General features: G+C 35.5%; 1 protein-coding gene across 1 annotated transcript; it reads right to left on the bottom strand.

Annotated features, from left to right (window-relative positions):
- Positions 1-13,912: 13,912 nt before the first annotated feature.
- On the bottom strand, positions 13,913-14,878 carry LOC107062482 (uncharacterized). The gene has a single exon (XM_015313150.1). It carries the CDS (start codon positions 14,876-14,878, stop codon positions 13,913-13,915), a length of 966 nt encoding a protein of 321 aa, XP_015168636.1.
- Positions 14,879-16,307: the final 1,429 nt, after the last annotated feature.

The following is a 16,307-nucleotide window of genomic DNA, read 5'->3' as shown; positions in this document are numbered from 1 at the left end:
TCAATTTCAAAAATTATTTTCTACTCTAGTAAAAATAAAAGATATTTCTCAAAAATAATTTTTCATTCATAAATCAAACACTAAAAAAAAAATTCGGAAAATATTTTCTACTCACCAACCAAACATGAGAAAATAAGTCAAAAATCAACTTGTTTTCCAGGAAAACATTTTCTAGGAAAACATTTTCCTTCATACCAAACACACCCTAAGAGTGGGACATGTTTGATGTTGCTGCAAACTCAACACTATTAAATGCATTTTCTAAAGCAGGAATAATGCTAAGATACTATGCAAGATGCAAGGTTTGCAGTTTTGTTCAAACCTAATGATATATGTAATAATCATGTGAAATGTTGCTACATATTCTTATTAGCCTCTCAAAAGGCTTCTTGGCTATTCAACATGTCATAATATTATTCAAATGCTAATAGCTGAATTGCTCATATATACGACTTGGGCTTGGTATATCAATACCACAATAGTTGTAATTGTACTCTCTGAGCTCTTTGTTTCAACCGTTTTGATATGATATTCAACATCAAGCCAAAGATGAACGAATGTAGTGCAATTGCTTGATATAAGCTATGACAATAATTAATTACTTAGTGTTGGGACCGTGCTCAGCACAGGTCATGGCCATCTAATATATATATAAAAAACCACACATGTACATACAATTGTATCCTTAATGAATTTCTTTATATATATCCCCATTTTCCAAATCAAATTGTCACTTTATTCTGATAACTATGAATCCTTAATGAGTTCATTTTTACTTTGGTTGGTCAAAACTAAAATTTTATGATACAATCTTGTGGGGTTTTAACTAACACAAAATAAAATATTAAAATTTTATACTGAGAAGGTTATAAACTCACACATTAAAATTTGATTATTTGTCGAAAAAAAATGTGGAGGTAATAACCTCTTAAATGAAATTTAATAATTTTGTCAAAAGTAATTGCTAAATGAAATATTTTTGAGGATTTTTTGTTGTTCATCTTGTATTCCTAAGATACTTAGAACAAAACTTTGAAGAACTTGGTAAGAAACAACAAAGTTTAAAGAGTATTTTCAAACTAGAAAATTAAAACTAGTAGAGAAAATAGAATCAGAAACTAATTAGAAACAATATACGAAATATTTTTCTTAAAGAAGAAAATCGAGCCCACTGAATGCACAGTGTCCCCTTAAGGAAACTATTCCCCTCAAGTAACCGAGGTTAATAGATATATCCTCCCAGGATAGAACGATCTTACTCACCGGTGTATCGGTACCTAAAATCACGATGTCAGCGAACCACTCAACGGCAGTAAAGTACACTTAGAATACTAGATGTAGTAGTAGTAGAAGAAGTCCAGAAAAAATCGTTTAACTAAAATGCGAGGACATCCCTCAATTTATAGAAAACAAAGGGTAGTGTGAAAAGGTTCTTATTGTGCCTTACCGGAAAGGTCACAAACCTTTGGAAAAGTCACAATCTTTCGGATAGGACACAACCTTTCATAAAAGTCACAACTTTTCATAAAAGTCACAACTTTTCATAAAATTCGTAACTTTTCATAAAAGTCACAACTCTTCATCAAAGTCGCAACTTTTCATAAAAATCACAACTCTTCATAAAAGTCGCAACTCTTCATTTTTCATTCACACATTTTAAAACCCAACATTTTTGAAATCATTGTAACGGTAAATCGTGGGTTTTTCTTTTTCTCAAATTCATGGAAGATGTGTCCCTTGATGAATTATTTCATACCTACAAGAAGTCTACCTAAGGATATTGTTAAATTCCGTAAAATTTCAGGCTTATAATTTTAATAATTATGAAAATCGAATATAAAATATGAGTTAATTTAGTTTAATTTAATTTATATAGATTTTTTTTTTCATGTTTAACTTTTTTTAATAACAAATTTGATTTTTTTTTTTTTTAAATCAAATTTTTGTGGCCTGCTGGCCTTTTTATTTAACTTTCAGAAACCAACATTCTGTACAAGGACTTTGGCCCAAATAAAAAATACCAAAACAGCATAAAAAGATCCGACCCAACAAATATCAGGTTCTAGGGCATTTCCACGTTTGGAAAGTGAATGGACAACAGCCATATCCTCCGTCGCCTTGTCTGAATTATCGCCTCCCGTACCCGCTCCTACTTTGAGCATTTCTTTCTCCCTTCCGTTGTGCCTTCATTTTTGCATTTTTGACCTTCTATCTTGGTCGATTGTGGAGCTTATCGATTTTTCCTTGTGGTTATTTTCTTTTCCAGGTGTGCTGGGCAGTGCTCCAAGGAAGAGGTTGATCTGTGATGGAGCTTCGCAGAGGTGTAATCTTCGCCTTAAATGAGTTAAAACTCTGCCCCATTTTCGCTGATATGAATCTTGCTTCATGTATGCTTGTTGTCTTCTCTTGATCCATGTAGCTTGCAGTTGTCTTGTATTCTCCTTTGCTATTATTTCTAGTTTAGCTGGTATGATGTAAATAAAGAATAATCTTATATATATATTCCTTTGCATATCAGTGAGTCTGTGTTTTGTTTGGAATCTGCTAGATTTTGTGTTGCTCCTGATTCTCTTGTCTGTTATGGCCTGGTTGTTGCTCATTGAGGAATGATTTTACGAGTCCTTATTCTGAGTGTTGGGATTTGTGCTTTTTCTACATTTAGGATCCTTCTTTCCTTCAGTGGCAACTCCTGGAACCTGAGATATTGATGCTCAGATTGTGATTTCATGGCTATGTTAGCCAAAGAGTCGGCCAAACCATTACCTTCTCTGAAAATATGTGTGATTGTTGCACTGACCAGCTGCATAATTTCCCTAATCTCTTCCACTTTTTCTGCTAATTCCCATGGCACCCTCCAAGCTTTCTGAATGATCTTCTTGAGGCTGAGTGAATCAGTCTCAATAATTACATTCTGAAATCGCCTACTCTTACACTCTCTCAGACCATAAAGTATGGCAATAGTTTCTGCTTCAATATTAGTAGCAATACCAATACCTTTTGCTAAAGCATAAATAAGGTCCCCTCTAGTATCTCTTATACAAAATCCAATAGAACTCATACCAGGATTGCCTCTACTTGCCCCATCAGTGTTACACTTTACTTGGTGATCTTCAGGAGGTCTCCATGTGACACTTAAAACATGTATCTTTGGCTTGTATTGTGTGAGTCTGAAAATTACTTCCCTCCAAGACCATGTCATTTTTTTGATCCATGGAAATTGTGTCTTCACTAGCTGCCTGACCAATTCCATTGTCATATCCATCATCCCTTCCCAGCTGTTCGCACTGCCATGTTTGATAGCATTTCTCCTTAACCATAAGCTCCACATGATAATTGTTGGCATTGCTCTGTATATGTTGTGCAACTTAGAAGTTGACTCATGTTTCCACCAAGTGATTATTAATTGTTGTAAGTGCATTCCTTCTATGTTAATTCCTGCAAAATGAGCAAAATACCTCCATAGCCTATTGGCTACGGGGGCTGTTAGGAATAAATGAGACATTGTTTCCTCCTGCTTTCTGTCACAGCACCAACATCTGGACACTATATTGATTTTCATCTTCTTTAGATTATCATCTGTGGCAATCTTCCTTTTCCAGACCCTCCATGTAAAAAAATTAAGCTTAAATGGCAACCCCTTATGCCAGATTAGCTCAAAATCTCTTCTGGGTTCTTTCTCATCATGTCCCATGCTGTCTTGACATTGAATCTTCCCTGAGTATTTGCCATCCACCAAGCCACATCATTGCCAGACTGTGATTTTGGAGGTGAAATGTTCTCCATTATATACTCAGTCATTTCAGTAGTGAGATGCTGCAATAACTTCACTTTGTCCCAACCTGATTCTGTAATAAATTCCTTCACTTCCACCTCTTCTTCCTTAGCATTTTCCTCTATATGATATAAAACACCTTGTTTAGTCTAATTATCAAACCAGAAACTAGAGTTACCAGCCTTAATCTGCCACCATATTTCATGCTCCACTTCTTCCCTTATTGCTATCATTTTCCTCCAAACATGGGAGGCCCCATATCCCTGAGCAATAATTGGATGTAGTTTCTTACAATATTTGTTCCACATAAATGAAGCCCACAAAGAGTCAGTAGAAGTTCTAAACTTCCACCACAGTTTAGCAAAAAGAGCTTTTGAAACATCATGTAATGACCTCAATCCCAATCCTCCTTCCTTTTTGGGGTAGCACATATTGTCCCATGCAACCCAGTGCTTGTTCTTAGCTCCAGCTGTATTAGCCCAAAATTTTTTTGCAAAGATTCTATGTAGCTGTTTGATTACACCATCTGGTGGATTCATAGCCGAAAGAACATATATATGCATTGACTGAAAACATGAGCTATTAGGACATACCTTCCCCCAAAAGAGAGTAACCTGTTCTGCCAGGAACTTAATCTCTTTATCACCTTCTTGATCAGCATCTCAAAGTGGGCATTTTTCTTCCTCCCATAGAAAATGGGGCAGCCAAGATAACTGAAAGGAAATGAACCTTGTTTTATTCCTGTAATTCTTTTTATTTGATTACATACTCCAAGTGGTACCTTTTCATGCATATAGACCAGACTCTTGTCTAAATTTACCATCTGTCCAGACACCTTTTCATAATCAATCAATACCTTCATCATTTTCTTCATTGAGTATGACTGACCTGAACAGAACAGTATAGTATCATCAGCATAACTCAAGTGATTGGTCTCTTGGCTCCACTTTGGTAAACCAAAACCTTTGTACTTCTGATCCTTGTAAAGCTGGTTGAGACTCCTGGCCAATACCTCTGCTGTTATGATGAACAGAGTTGGAGAAAGTGGGTCCCCTTGTTTCAAACCTCTTGAGGATTGGAAGAATCCAAATGACTGGCCATTCACAATCACTGAGTACCAATTGTTTGTTAATAACCTTACCACCATGTCAATAATCCTTTCTGAAAATCCAAATTTTCTAAGCACCTTAGTGAGGAAGATCCATGACACTCTGTCATATGCCTTAGCCATGTCCAATTTCACCACCACATTGTGAAGCTTATTTCTTCTATTGATATCTCTTATGATTTCCTGTGCTAGGAGAACATTCTCAACAATGCTCCTCCCTTTCACAAATCCTGCTTGATTCTGAGAGATAATGTTAGGAAGCACTTTCACTAACCTTTCATGCAGCAGTCTTGATATGATTTTGTTAATGAATGTGCTAAGGCTAATAGGCCTCAAATCGCCAAAATTATCAACCACCTCCTTTTTAGGGATAAGGACTAGGTTAGTATGAGTTATATACCTTGGGAGCTCCTGACCACAGAAAAAAGCTTTAACCATGTTGACAATGTCCCTTTTAACAATATCCCAACAGCTTTGGAAAAATTGCCCTAAAAATCCATCTGGACCACTTGCACTATCTCCATTTAAAGCAAAAACCACTTCTTTAATTTCCTCCTCTGTAGGTACATTCCCCATCTCTTCATTCTGTTCATCTGTAATCAGTTTTGGAATACAGTCCAGCATAGAGAAATCTGATGGTGCATTGGTCTCCATGAATTGTTCCTTGAACACATTCACTGCCTCTTCCCCAATATTCTGTGTGCTGGTAATAATATCCCCTTGTCTAGTCTTTATCTTTGAGATTTGCAACCTTCTTCTTCTACCCTTCACATAAGCATGAAAGAACTTAGTGTTTCTGTCACCTTCTTGAAACCATTTCATACCTGCCTTCTGCTTCCAATACTCTTCCTCAATGTGCAAATATCTCTTTAATTTTGCTTCAGCCATCTTCAGTGCAGTTCTATTTTCTCCTGATGGGTTGATTTCCAACTGAATTTCTTTGGTCTTGACTAAGTCTTCCAGTGTTGCAACCTGTTGGAAAATATTTCCAAATGTGGTCTTGCTCCACTGGACCAAAGCTGATTTTACTCTTTTCAACTTGGTCTGTAGCACTGTGAAGGGGGAGCTTGTTGCCTCTACCTGCCATATTTCTTCCACAGTTTGAAGAAAGCTGTGATGTTTTGTCCAAAAGTTAAGGAACCTGAAAGGCTTGAACAAATGCTCATGTGAAGTGCTACAAGTAACATGTAGAGGGGCATGATCTGAACCTTCTCTGATCAAATGTTGTACTTCTGTATTTTGTAACTCATTCATGAACTCATTATTCCCAAAGACTCTGTCTAGCCTTTTGAAAATACAGTCAGACTCTATCCTACCATTCCACCAAGTGTATCTGCTTCCTGAGAATTTTATTTCATTCAATGCACAAACATTAATACATTGAACAAAATCTTCCACTTCAAGTTGTGAGACTGGCAGACCTCCCAGCTTCTCTGATTCATCTGTTATAGTATTAAAGTCTCCCCCTACCATCCAAGGAACCTGTGTATTGTTAGCAATCCCCTCAAGGTCCTCCCACAATTCCAATCTTTCCAGGGCACTACATCTTGCATAAACTGCTGTAACTTTGATATAAGCATTGCTATCTCTATGTTTTATGGAGATAGTAATTTGTTGCACTGTGTCAACACAATCTTGCTCTTCCCAATCCTCATCCCAGAACAACCAAATCTTAGAAGAACAGTTAACTTTGGCATGCTTTTTCCCAAGCCTTCTCCTGTACTTTTCCAACTCTGATGGACTTTGAAAAGGTTCTAGTAAAGCAATGTATGAGTAATGATGTTTGTTATTTAGGTTCAGTAATCTTTCAAAAGAATTTTGAGATTTTACTGACCTAATGTTCCAAAACAGAATTTTACCAATCATTGATCAAGATATGTGAGCCTGACCTTTCTGCTTTTTGTGTTGACATAAGTCATGTCTAAAGTATTGTTCCTAGTTGCACCATATCTTCCCTTTAGTAACTCTATTTGCCTAGGGGATAAATCCCCTTCTCTCCCAATAGCATTTATGTTAGCAGCCATATCCTCTTCCTCCTCTGTATCCTGCTTTTCTTGTAGTTCTTGTGGTCTATGTTTGTGTAACTTAGGACTAGGAAAAGCTGATGCATCCATCCCACTTAGAACATTTTCTTTGTCGTTTATCCCTCCTTTGTCCATCAATGTATTGTGCCCCTGTTTCTCCTGTTGTATTGCTGTAACACTAGCAGTGCTGCCTGGTTCTGTTTCAGCTGAAGAAATTTTATGCTCAGAGTCGTTTATTTGATCCCCTTTTTGAGAATTGGAATTAAATGTCCCTCTGTCATTGTCTCTAGGCTTGTCCCAAATCTCATTCTGAATGTGTGTCTCTTGCTTATCCACTAAGCCCTCCCCATAGTCCTCTTCATGTTCAGGTGAGGTATCCTCTAACGCCCCAAATTTGTTGTTTGTTTCTACTTCTGATTTTCTTCCTTGCTGTGATTTTGGATTCCAGACTAGTTCTGGTTTTCTTCTTTGGTATTGAAAATGTCTGTTATTTCCAGTCCTCCTCCCCTGCTCTGTAAATTCTCTTTCTGCAATTTTATTATCCTTGCCCTCCATGCCTCTGGCACAATGTTCTTGATTTTTTCCTCTTAACCTTTTACCTTCCTCAAGTGTTACTCTAGTACCCTTGTCTTCCTTCTTTTTCTGCTCCTTTTCTGTCTCCTCTTTTTGTTCCTCCTGTGTGAAAAGTTCTGGGTGTATTACGTAACAATCCTCCTCATTATGCCCCTGGAGCTTGCAAGTCTTGCAATATTTTGGAATATAGTCATATTTGATAGCCACCCATTTGTCCATTACCTCCCCTGACTTTTTCCTTACCCCAATATTGATTCTTTTAGGGAATTCTCCCAAAAGATCCACCTCTACCTTTACCCTAGCACAACTTGGCCTTGTTTTATTTTGAGTTGCCAGGTCTACTTGTAGAGGTCTTCCAACTGCTGCTGCCATAGAGAATATAGTGTCCTTACCAAAAAAATTTGGTGGCAATGCGGGAAAAGAGATCCACGCTATTGCTGTGGTTGTTTCTTCCTCTGGATTAAACAAAGGATCCCATTTCAAAGTTCTCATTGGATATGACCAATTGTTATGAGTAATATAGAATTGAGGTTTTGATAGCAGATTCACATAATCTTCTAACAATGAGGCCCTTATCAAAACGTATCTGCTACTCAAGAGTCCAATATTCACTTCCCCTCTCAAACCACATTGCTTCGGTATAAGCTTCCTCAATTCATGAATGTCTGGCCATCCATATGAAAATTTCCCGATCACTGCATATTGTAAATCTTCATTAATGATCATCTGTAATACTTCATCCTCCTCCCATACTAGCTTCGGTTCTCCGTGAAGATAAGTCAAAGGTTTTATCCCTATGTTATGTTGCGTTGTTTTTGGTGCCATAAGTGTGTGTGCATATGATGTTTTGTTCCCCTCCGGTAGTCCTTGTATCTGGCCAACCCCATCTGGCAGAGGATGGCCGGCGGCCATGAGAAAATGGTAGGCAAAATTTAGGGTTTTTTTTAACAAATTTGATTAAGTTATTTCACAAGAGAAATTTTTTAAGTTGAATGATTTTTTTAACGTAAAATTAAATTAAATGACTTTATAAGATAATTCCTTAAAATTAGGTGACCTTTTGAGATGTTTACTCTTAAAACTGAGAAAAATGCATTATTCCCCAATATAAATAGTAATTTTTTTTTTTACAAAAAACATTCCAAATTAATTCAAATACCGTTTGCGTAATTTATATATAAATACTTTAAAGAATTATTTTTATTTATCAAACATGAAAACATAAGGAATGAATCCATTTACTTTTTTTTAAAATAAAAAATTGTATAAGCTACTACAATTATAAAATTTTAAAAATATGAGAATATTTTTTCTCCATACCAAGCAAACTCTTATAAAAGTATAAGTAATACCAAGTTATTTGACATATGTGTTAACATATTATAGCACACGTTGCAATAACCTAGAGGGCATACATCTACTCTAGTCTAGATACTATAAAGATGTTAAAAATTCTTCTTTATTAATTGGAAGTTTGCAAGATTTTTTTAATCAAATAACACCTTAATATTTGTATCTGAGCAAATCCTGAATAGGAAAAGTTTGCTTAAGTCACAAGAAATGTGGAGTTAGAGACGAACAATTAGGGAAATAAAAAGAGTGAGGAAGAATACAAAAGTGTGCTTCTAACAACTCCTTACTTTTAGGAGACTCTTTTTTTTTTTTTTTATCAAAATAGTTTTTCAATTTTGTTTTTTAGAATAATAATTTTTATTTGACAATTCAAAAGATACTATTTTCAAGTAGTTGATAAACATATTATTATTATTATCTCTAGTCAATGTTTTAAAAAAAAGTATTTTTAAGTGTAAAATTATGAAAAAAAAGAAGATAATATCAAAGTTCATTTCACAAATACATACATAATTTGAAGTATTCTATGGAACACTTAGATCAAGTTTTCTATTTCGATTTAGTTAAAATATAAAACATAAAATTTTGAAAATATATTAAACTTTTTAAATTAAACAATAGAAATATAGTTAAACTAAATCAATAATACTGGATATCCGGCATGCTAATATACAATATTCATTATAAATGAAAAATACACTTTGTAGCCCAGAGAAGAGAGGTTGCAAAAATAGGTAAAGATAGTATAAAATTATGACTATAAAGTAAATATGATTTAATATCTCAGATGGTCACTCAACTTTGAATTGTTCTCTTAGAAAGTTACTCAACTTTATTTTATAACTCAAAAGTCACTCAACTATTGATGTTTCACTTAGAAAGTCACTCAACTATTGATATTTCACTTAGAAAGTCACTCAATCAATTTAAATATATTTTCATAAATTTATTGAAATTTAATTTCTATGTTAAACTACTTTTTTAAAGAAATAATAAGATATTTATTTTAATTATTTTGTTAATCCAAATTATTTAATTACAATTTTTTTTTTGGAAAAACGTACCGTAGCAATTGACCCAAAAAAAAAACTTTTTCCGTTTTATCAATTATATAACTGGAGTTAAATATGTGAAAAAATGATCCAAAAAAAAAAGTTGGAATTGATAAGAAGTACAATAAAAAATAAAGACGCACCACAGTACCATTTGTTTTAAAAAAAGAAAAATTATACTTTAAAAAAATTTAATAAAATAATTAAAATAAGCATCTTATTATTATTTTTTTAAATAGTTATTTTTTTTTGTATTTTACAAAATTTAATGAAAAAATTAATTTAAATTAGTTGGGTGACATTTTAAGTAAAATATCAATAGTTACGTGACTTTTTAAGAAAACTATTAATAGTTGAGTGACTTTTGAGTTATAAAACAAAGTTGAGTGACTTTCGAAGGGAACAACTCAAAGTTGAGTGACTTTCTAAGTGAACTATTGAAAGTTGAAGTGACCATATGAGATATTAACTCAAGTAAATATCAAAAGATTTAGAGAAGCAAATTGAATTTCTTTTCTAGTATTCATATATAATGATTCAATTTTCATGCAAGAAAAAGAGATGTCTTATCAAAACTAGAAGTTGCTAACTATGGTGAAATCTTAATCAAGTTAATTATACGAAAATTACAAAGAATTATAATTAAATCATATGATCAGATTATAATCAAATCATATCAATCACTTGAGAATAAGATGATATCCTTATAAACTCCCTCGAGATGATGATCGATCAGAAACATCAATTTTGCACCTAAGATATGCAAATAGAGAGCCAGGGAGAGCTTTTGTAAGTAAATTCATAAGTGATCTTTCTCAAAATGATATAATCAACCTCGAGATGCTTCATCTGGAATGAAAGACTGAATTAGCAGCGAGATATGTGGCACCCAAAGACGATGAAAATATTGTGCTAGCTTATTTACGACAAAGGCTATATCCAATATCGTCAATCCCAAATATTGTAAACTATTAACTACAATATGAAAGAGCTTAATACCATCAAAATGTGTGTTTTTCTCCAAGCACAATGAATTTCTAGTAAACATGGAAGTATTTTATTTTTTTTAACTGCCTCCAATGATCATTGATATGAAAAAGTTACATTTTGAAGTTTGGTATACCAAACTTAATACAAGATCTTGGGGTAGAACTAGAGTTAGATAAACTCTACAAGTTAACACCAAAAGAAGGGGGGGAGTCTAAGTTAGCTATTACCCTACTAACGTGACTCCTTGACAAAGAGGATTCAGGGGGGTTCGTAAATAAAATTAGAAGGTTTAACCTGTTGCATTCTGAAGGAAGGGAACTCCTATCTATCTGTGTTAATTAATCCCCTAACTTCCCTCGGGAGATCAAAGAAAGAGTTGAACTCGTGTATTGCATCAACACTATAACTCCTGGATGCTAATATATCAGTAGGTTTGTTGGCTTCCCCGAAGCAATGATTGATGATAAATCCATGGGATTCAACTATTTGTTGTGCTTCTTGAATCAATTTATCCAATCTCCAAGGCGTTCTCCATTCTCCATTTATGCATTTAACTAAGAGTAGGGAATCTGTTTCTCCCCAAACCCTATCATAACCTCTACTAACACACCATTTAAGTCCATATAGTAGTGCTCGGGCTTCATCCATGTTGCAAATACCTTGGCCTAGATCTAAAGAGTAAGCAAACATCATGTTGCCTTGGTTGTCTCTGATTAGCCCTCCTCCACCACAGCTTCCTTGAACGCAACTTCCATCACTGTTGAGCTTAATAAAATTTCTAGGTGGTTTGAGCCATTTGACTCTGATGGAAGTTCTTTGATTGATGTCCGCTTCAAAGATTTGACAGAGGCTATTCCAGCTTTCCCCTATCTTTGCTTGACCAAAATTCTTCTGTGTAACCTGCAATAGAGTGTAAGTGATGTTAGTTTTGGTTATGAAAAAGAAGGCTTTACAGCCTCAAATTTATTGCTACACCTAGTTCTCCAGAGTTCCCAGCAAATGATTGGGGGTAGAGCTTTAGATATGAAAGCAGCAATGGGGTTTTTAGTCTTCAAATTCCACCAACTGAGTAATATCATCTTGAGAGTATTATTTATATGAGCAATTCCCAGCGACCCTGCAAAAAACTTCCAGATTCTTTTAGCTTGTAGACCTAGACAAAAAAGGTGATCTACATTTTCAATATTTGTGTTAGAGTAGTCTAAAGTGCAACAATGACATCCAGGACCGATACTAATTCCAAACTTTTTAGTAACTCTTTCATCAGTTGGAAGTCTATCGTGGATTGCCCTCTAAGTCAAAAATGTCATCTTGAAAGGGATGTCCTTGTTCCATATGTTTTTAGCCATAATGTTGATCCCCCTTCTATGCCTACTGTTATTCCAGGCCGAGCTCGTGCTGAATTCCCCAGTAGATGTATCAGTCCAAATAGGATAGTCCTCTTTGTTGTTGTCCAAGTGGACACCTATACTGTTGATCCTATTTTTATCTTCTGTTGAAAGTTGGTATTGCAAACTATCCCAATGCCAACTTCCCTCTATTAAGACAGAGTTGAGATTGATACAACTATGAGAGTTGTCGTTAGGGTGCAGAAGATAAAACGGTCCCAAGTTGGACCAATTATCAAACCAAAATGACACATCCCCTTTTCCAACCCTCCAATAGATATTTTTTTCGGTGTTATATTTGACCCCACAGAGAGATTTCCAGTTTGAGAGGTTTCTCTTTTCCATTGGACCTTCATAGGGTGTTGATTATTCCAGTACTTGTCTCCGATGAAATCACTCTAAAGAGATTTAGAAGTTCTGAGCTTCCACCATTGTTTTGACTTCAAAGAATTACAAATATCTTCAATTCTTCTGAAATTGATGCCACCTTCCTCAAACGGATAGCACAAGTTATCCCATGAGATCCAGTGATACTTGTTTCCAGTGTCTTGTCCAGACCAAAAGAACCTAGCTAAGCATTTTTCAATAATTTCAAAAGTTCCCTTAGGAGGATCAACAACACTGAGAAGATGAGTGGGAAGAGCAAGAAAAACATGTCTAATGAGAATGGCTCTGCCACCAGGAGAGAGGAGTTTAGAGTGCCATCCTCTAATTTTGCTAGTAACCTTTTTGACAATATCGTTGTAATACGAAATCTTTTTTTTCCCAGTGATTAAGGGACAACCAAGATAGTTGATGGGAAATTTATGGTAAACCATACCAATGAGCCTTTTCATTCTAGTGATAGTGTTAAGACTTGCTTTGGATTTGAGGGAGAAACAACTCTTGTTTCTATTAATGAGTTGACCACTGTTGTCTTCATATTTCTTGAGAGTGTACAGAATCATTTTGAGAGATCTCTTGTCCCCATTGCAAAAGATGATTGTGTCATCGGCAAATGTTAAGTGGTTGATCTGGGGACCATTGGCACTCATGTAGAAACCTTTGTACCCACTCTTGGTTTGCAGACCTATCAACATATGAGAAAGTAATTCAGCACTCAAAATAAAAAGAGAAGGGGATAGATGGTCTCCTTGTCTTAGTCCACTAGAGGACTTGAAGAAACCATATCTCCCTACATTTATAATAACAGAGTACCAGTTGTTTGACAAATAGTTGTAAATAATGTGGATCCAGTTCTCCGAGAAACCCATTTTCCTAAGAGCTAAACATAGAAATGACCAAGAGACCTTATCATAAGCTTTGGTCATGTCCAGTTTTATGACCATATTCCCTCCTCTATTGAGTTTGTTAATGTCTCTAATGATCTCTTGAGCCGAAATAATATTCTCTGAAATAGCCCTACCTTTAACAAACCCAGTTTGATTCTTAGAAATAATTCTAGGTAAAATACTAGCAAGTCTTGCATTGAGAATCTTAGAGATTATTTTACTAGAGACATTGCACAAGCTAATAGGTCTTAAATCAGAGAAACTTTGAGGGTGATCAATCTTCGGAATAAGAACTAAACAAGTATGAGTAAATTTTTTTGGAAGGATATCACCTGAGAAGAAGGAAATAATAGCTTTGTGGATATCAGAAGCTATTATGTTCTAAGTTGCTTGATAAAAGCATCCATTGAGTCCATCTGGCCTCGGTGCACTATCTGGATCCAAAGAGAAAACACACTCTTTGACTTCTTGAAGGGTTGGCAGAGCACTCAGCATCTCATTATCCTTATCAGTGATACACCTTGGTAAATAGTTTATAGTTTCAGTATCTATAGCGACACTTTCATGGCTAAACAAGTTTTGGTAAAAGCTCACTGCTCCTTCAACAATTTGATCATTTCCTTCAAGCCATTGATTCTGCTCATTCATAATTTTCTTTAAAGAGAGTCTCCTCCTCCTATCTTTAATAGTGCTGTGAAAGTAAGAAGTATTGGCATCTCCTTCCTCTAACCATTTGGCCCTAGCCTTTTGTCTTAGGATGGCATCTTGAAGTTTCAAATATTTTGTAAACTCAGCTCTGCATCTAGAAAGTTCACATCTGTTGGTCTTAGTGTTGTTCATAACACTGTTTTCTTCCAATACTTTCATTTGGCTCCTCATTGATGTCTCCATAAGTCTCTCTAGACCAGAGACTAAGCTCTCTAGACCAGAGACTAAGCATTTTACAAGTTTTTTGATCTTCTGATGTAAAATATACATAGGATTTCCCACTACTAGTTCTTCCCAACACCTTTGAATGGTACCAAGAAAGCTTTCATGTTCAGTACAAACGTTGAGAAATTTGAAATATTTAATGCATTGGGGAGCAATGTTGTTCATGTTGACCAACAAAGGGGCATGATCTGAGCATGTCCTTGAGAGATAGGACACACTAGTCGTGTTGTAATCATCAAACCAATTGGTATTATAAACTAATATGTCCAGCCTTTTCCAGATAGTGTTAGGGGGATCCTTGTTGTCGCACCAAGTGAATTTAGCACCAGAATATCCTGCATCTTGAAGCCCACACTCACTTAGGCAGTCTAGGAAGTCCAAGCTTTCTCCAAGGGTGAAAGGTCTTCCACCCATTTTTTCCACAGCCGTACAAATGACATTGAAGTCCCCAATAGCACCTCAGGGACCTTGAACAGTGTTAGCAATAGTTTTGAGATCCGCCCACAATTCTCTTCTCAAGTCTTCTGAACATTTAGCATAGATAATTGACAGGAAAATGGATGGCCTATCATTATGGGAAATTTTAATAAGAACATGTTGATCTTTATCTTGTATGATGTCTACAATGATCTTGTGGTTCCAGTAAATCCATATCTTGTTGTTAATATTGAAGAAGCTATGATCCATCCTTAGTCTCCTTTTGAATTTCTCTAGTTTTCTACTATCCACTAGAGGTTCTTGGAGGCATGAAAGAGGTAAGTGAAATTGTTGTTGAAAAATAATGAGTCTTTTAATAGATCTACTGGACCCGATCCCTCTAATATTCCAAGAAAGGAAATTAAGCATTGGAAACAGTAGGGGGTGGATTATTTTGTTCTTGAGATTGCTCTGAGGTAGGTTGCTTCTCTAAGTTGTAAGTTCCTCCTGGATAGGTAATGCTCCTGGGAGATAAGTTATTGCGAAAAGTGATCTCTTCGGGTGGTTGAGTATACTCATCCAAAAGAGTTTTTCCATTTGTATGTTGTCTAGTTACCTCTTCATCTGATTTCGAGGATATTTTGTCCTCTTTAGTGTCTTCCATAATCATATCCATCCGGTCCTGTCTCGGCCTATTGTTATCCTCTGGTGGATCAGGATCCAAAAGGATCTGTTGGGACTCTTCATTTCTAACGACAGGGAACTTTTCTTCTTGGTAAGATACTCCCTTCTGTAAATTTAAAGACGGTCAACTGATAGTGATATTTTCCTTACTCTTGGACAATCCTCCATTAGTAATGTTGATAGATTCATTTTCGGGAAATATTTCAATTGGGATCATAACATTTTTGCTGAACTTCTTCCTTTTGTTGACCATAGCAGTGAGTTCTTCCTTGTTGACTTCCAATATGTTAGCAATTTCTTCATGAAGTTGTTCTTTGGTTTCATCAATCTTTGCATTTGAAGAGTTACTGTTCCTTCGAACATTAAGTCTAACTCCTTGTTTCACAACTTTTTTTCTAGTTCTTTCTTTTATCTTTTCCTCCAGGGCTCTATCCACTCTCGTGTACTTGAATGCTGTGTTCACGAGTTTATTTTGGCTCTGGCTATCATTAGTACAAGCCAGTTCTCGCGTGGTGTCCATTTCATCAGATCCTTTATTGTCCTGAAGCTGGACAAATCTATTGATGCTTTCTTTGTTGGCCGCATGAGAGTTGATGTTATGGCTCCCTTTGTCGTTGTTGGATTTAACTTGATGTCCTCCTTTATTTTTCCTTCTATCCACATTTTGCCATCCCTCGTCCTTGTCTTTCGTATTTGTCTCTACCTCTTTAGACAGTTGGTTTTCAGAGGTTTTGTAATCTTT

This window comes from Solanum tuberosum, unplaced genomic scaffold (genome assembly GCF_000226075.1).
Source record: "Solanum tuberosum cultivar DM 1-3 516 R44 unplaced genomic scaffold, SolTub_3.0 scf00232, whole genome shotgun sequence".
Taxonomy (NCBI): Eukaryota; Viridiplantae; Streptophyta; class Magnoliopsida; order Solanales; family Solanaceae; genus Solanum; species Solanum tuberosum.
This window is presented reverse-complemented; position numbering and strand designations above follow the sequence as displayed.